Source organism: Acanthisitta chloris, unplaced genomic scaffold (genome assembly GCF_000695815.1).
Source record: "Acanthisitta chloris isolate BGI_N310 unplaced genomic scaffold, ASM69581v1 scaffold24510, whole genome shotgun sequence".
In the NCBI taxonomy this organism is placed as follows: Eukaryota; Metazoa; Chordata; class Aves; order Passeriformes; family Acanthisittidae; genus Acanthisitta; species Acanthisitta chloris.
Window position 1 is genome coordinate 1 of NW_008653682.1, and position 4,829 is coordinate 4,829.

The 4,829-nt window shown below is 46.3% G+C and overlaps 1 protein-coding gene across 1 annotated transcript in view; it reads right to left on the reverse strand.

The window, feature by feature from the left end:
• Nucleotides 1–371: 371 nt before the first annotated feature.
• The window catches only part of LOC103809278 (bromodomain and WD repeat-containing protein 3-like), a gene marked incomplete at both ends in the record, with an annotated part of 22,093 nt that continues 17,635 nt past the window's right edge, over nucleotides 372–4,829 (reverse strand). The window contains 5 exons of the mRNA XM_009082109.1: nucleotides 372–597; nucleotides 986–1,114; nucleotides 1,506–1,640; nucleotides 2,090–2,243; nucleotides 3,251–3,355. Coding sequence (XP_009080357.1) covers nucleotides 372–597; nucleotides 986–1,114; nucleotides 1,506–1,640; nucleotides 2,090–2,243; nucleotides 3,251–3,355 — 749 coding nt within the window. The remainder of the gene's footprint in view (nucleotides 598–985; nucleotides 1,115–1,505; nucleotides 1,641–2,089; nucleotides 2,244–3,250; nucleotides 3,356–4,829) is intronic.

Consider the following 4,829-nt stretch of genomic DNA (forward strand, 5'->3'; position numbering starts at 1 on the left):
TCCTGCTGACCACTGTTCCTGATCCAGCTCAGGATGCTATTTGCCTTCTTGGCCCCCTGAGCACACTGGTGGCTCCTGCACAACCTCCTGTCTCTCCAAACTCCCAGGTCCCCTTCTCCTGGTGCTCTCCAGCCACTCTGTCCCAGCCTGGAGCTCTGGGTGGGATTGGTATGGCCAAAGTGCAGGACCAGCACTTGACCTTGTTCAACCTCATTCCGTTGGAATCAGCCCATCTCTCCAGCCTGTCCAGGTCCCTCTGCAGAGCCCTCAGCCTTCCAGCAGATCCACACTTTGTGTCATCTGCCACCCCATGGAGCTGGTGCTCCACACTGAGCCACACAGGCATTATCCATCAGGGTTAGCCAACATACCATTAGCTACATATCCCAGCTGAGGAATAAGCTGTTCATCCTTGCAGTTTTCCCTCCCTGGGACCAGCCTCTGGAATCTGGTGGGATGAGGATTCCCATCAACATCCACCAAGAATGGAGGAGGCATAAGGTGTGGAGCCTGTTGGGTCTGCTCATCCAGCACATAGTTGTTGGCATCACGAATCAGGGGTCGGTAATCCGTGTGGAAGAACATCTGATCTGGAATCTGAGAGAAATGCAATTTAGGGAGAGAAATCAATGGCCCTTTGCAGCTGTCTCTGCTGCTCTGGAATGGCTCCCATAGTCATAAACCACAGCTCCTACACTCAGGATCAGAAGAAATGTTATGGCAGAGATGTGGTTTATTACCAGGGCCTGATGCAAAAATTCCATAGGAAAATAGGCCAACAGAGGTGAACAGATACAAGTTGATGCTTTGCTTCCCTGTCTAGAGATTCTTTAACTAAATCTTTTTGGTTCAGGCAAACAGCAACTGCTTCATGATCTAATCATTACTTTGTCTAGGGAAGGGCAAGGGAATAAATTGCAACACAAAGACTTCTAAGACAAAATCAGGCCAAGACAGGGAAGGGTTTAAAATCCATTCAACCCACCTTTTCATAATATTTATTGCATCCAAACCCAAATAGTAGCAGATGTCCATGAGAGTCTGTGCAGGCAAAATGTTGTCCATCTGGTGAGAACTTGCAATCAAAAACAGCTCCATGGCCTTGGCCCTCGATCTGCATCAAGCATAGAACATTCCTGTCACCCCCACATCATCTGAAACAGCTTTTGCACAAAAAATCTCACCTGTGCTCCAAGCACTGAATCCTCATTCTGATTCCTCATGTCATTCAAGACTGATTTACATTATATTCATTAAACTGAAAAATGCAGTAAAACTTCGTATTTTCTTTTCGTCCTGAAGCTTCAGCCCAACTTTTAATGTGTGATCTGAAACCATCACCTGGAAGTCTGTACTCCATGTTAATGAATGGCAGACATGGAGCAAACCCACACCAAAGACCTCAGACAGCTCTGTAGGTGTATCATGAAATGTGCCTTTGTCTCAAGACCAGTTTTACACAAATATGGAAGAAAACCAGCCCAGAACTCTCTGATTTTTCTTACCATGTTGAAGTAATTGCGAATCTTTGCTCCTTTGTCTATATCCCAAACAAAAATGTTTCCATCATGACCTGCTGAAAGCACAATCCTTTGGTCAAAGGGATGAGCCTCCAGAACAAACACCTCATCGTCATGGCCCTGCAATGACAGCAAGGGGAGAAGGGAAGGTGTATTTCTCTATGCTGGTACATGTGTGAGGACATCTCAGCTCAGGGTGTCACCTATGGAAGCTCAGCCTGTTGGATCTGAGGCTGGAGGTGTAGTTGGTCAACACTCCTGGCAGAGGTTTGGCATTGCCACTGCCCACAACTGCAGCTCAGCACTGCTGAGATGGGCTGGGCTGGGGAGGAAGGAGAGAGCAGCAGTGGGGACAGTTGCAACCCTCCCATGCGGGCACAGGGCTCCCCTGGCAGCCACCACCCCCAGTACTTCGGCCATCAGCTCCTTTCCTCCACCCAACAAGAAGACATCTGGCATACTTCGACACCAAACTCCTCCTCAGGAGCAATGCTGATGCAGTTTAGCCTCACACAACCTCAGAGTTGAACTATCACCTCTTGGGGCTCCCCCACTGGGATGGTACTCACAGATAAGCTGTGGAGGAGCTGCCCTGTGGATGAGTTCCACACTTTGAGAAGGAAATTGTTGACTGCAGTGATGACAGTGGCATCATAGCGATCCCAAGCCACCATGGTAACCTTCAGCTTAGTCACCTTGTCCTCCCCACAGGCCACATTGTTCCTAAGGAAATCAAGGATTTGTACAGGAGTAAATCAGTAACTCCAGATGGGACCATTTAATAGGGCTCATTTGGTGTGAAATCCAGGGCAGGATGGATGCCACCACTGTGACTCTGGCTGAGGCAGAATGAAGGATGGTTCTGTGGTGGTAGAACAGGACACAGGAAATATCCAGGGCCACTAAGATTTATAGAGCTTTCTTGCCCTAAAAAGGACAATTTCTCTTCTGTCTTAAGCCATCACCATTGCCTACTTCAATTCTTCCTTCCAAGCTATTCAGTTCCATTAAGTTTTTTCCTACAAGGCATTTCCTGATCAGTCATCAATATCAGTGAACTCCACACGGAGCAGGAACCTGCTAAATCAATCCAAGCCATAATTCCAACAGCAAACCCTGCAAAAGTGACTGTGTGGAACAGAAAGAACTCTGCACAGCAAATGCCTAATGGATTTGTCCATTTCTGCTCTTCGTTCCTGTGCATATGTAATTACAAGGCTCTTCCAGGAGTTACTCAAGGATCCTAAACCCTAACTGAACCTGAGAGCCAAAACACCACATTTCACCTCTTACTTGGGAAGTTAAGGAAAGAAATACAGTGCCAAAAAACATGCTGGATATAAATACTGGCATATCAGCATATGATCAACGAGCTCTTTTTGTGAGATGAACTGTTTGACATTCTCACTTCACAGGTAAAACACTAAATATTCCCCAGCCATTAGGGCAGGAAACTACCAATATTTTATGTGGGGGCTAATTAACCGTGTAGATTAATACATGCTATGTTTTGGACATGGTTTTGTCTTGTTTTGACTTGTTAAATACTTGTGTTGGCTCCATGAACTTGTGATGTCTCTAGCCCCTGATAACCAGAGCCATGTCATTTTCAATGCACAAAACACACCCTGAAACTGACTCAAAATGGAAATAAATACACAGTTTTCACTAGGATGGAAGACTCAGTTTGCATGTAAATGTGCCATCAGTTGCATTGTGCTTTGCTTTACCCTGTCATTTTGGTAGCCATATCCAGGACCACACTCTTCCAGTCGTGCTGATGGTAGTGCCAGATTCTTGCTGTTCCATCTCTGCTTCCACTGACAAATCTTAGGCTATTGGGCAAAGGAAAAGGGAATCATGAAGTTGTGAATAAGGGTAAGTCATTGCTGCTTTTGGTCTAATACTCACATGGGTACAAAGACATTTATATATATATACATCACAGAGTCATCAAGGTTGGAGGAGACCTCAATGATCATGAAGTCCAACCACTAACCTGTCACTGCTGGAACCCCCAAACCAGATCCTCCAGTGCCACATCCAGACACCTCTGAAACACCTCCAGGGATGGTGACTCCACCACCTCCCTGGGCAATATCCCAGGGCCTCAACACCACAACAGGGAAAACATTTCTCCTCACATCCAGTCTGACTCTGCCCTGGCTCAGCTCAAGGCCATTCCCTCTATCCTCTCCCTGCAGCCATGGCAGGACACACATCCCACACCTCTCTCCAGCCCTGGCAGGAGTTGCAGAGAGCCAGGAGGTCACCCCTGAGCCTCTTCTCCAGGCTGACCAAGCCCAACTCCCTCAGCCCTTGCCCATGTGCTCTAGCCCTTTGCTGCCCTCGTTGACCTTGGCTGGACTTGCTCCAGTGCCTCAATGGCCTTTGGGACCAACACCTCTGTCCCCACTCCTCCCCCAGCCTGGAGCTGCATGGGGCTGTGGTGTATTTACACTTGGAAATGTCCATCTGTGGACCTATACTGCTCTTACTCGCCATGTGCCTACACACAGCCAAGTTCAGCATCTCAAGAACTATCCCTGAACCACTACCATGGGGACCAGCAGCCCCAAACCAGTGGCAAGCCAAGAGCACACCCAGTCACACTCCAATTCCCACCAGCTCAGGGGCTGGAAGGGATTTCATCTTTTCCCAACACTTCTCCTTTCCATTGTTTGTTCATCTCTGATCTGGAGAATGCCATGAAAACACAGCGAGGTTACAATTTTCCTATCAGATATTGCAGGGTACAAAGGAGTTTGGAGTCCACAACACTCATTACATTTGGCTCCAGATGGCCTTGGAATGACTTCAGTGTTGTAATTCAGACGAGCTGCACATTCCCTTTTTAATGACATCAGCAAATCCCTCGAGCAGCTCAGAGTGGCAGAGAGAAAGAGAAGCTGCATGCCAGGAGCCTGGCATAAATTAGAATACATTAACTCAGGCAGAGGGTGAAGACAGGGAAGGGTAAGAGCCAAACTGAGCACAAACAGGTAGAAACTGAACATCAATATTTGCCTTTTTCAGCCCCTCCTTGCTTAGAAAAACTCAAGCATCCAACAAATGTAATTAACCACATCAACATGGTTGTCATGTTATCATCATCAGTGACACAAGTGTTATTTTTGGTGAGAAAATGGAAGGAAGGTCCTCAAGGAATATATTTTCACAGCATGGTCAACACCTTTAAAAGTATTATATATACTTACAGATACATTATTGTATGTTAAATAATTAATTTTACTTTATTATCCATACTAGCATTAAATACTATTATATTTATATCTATATATGTATTTT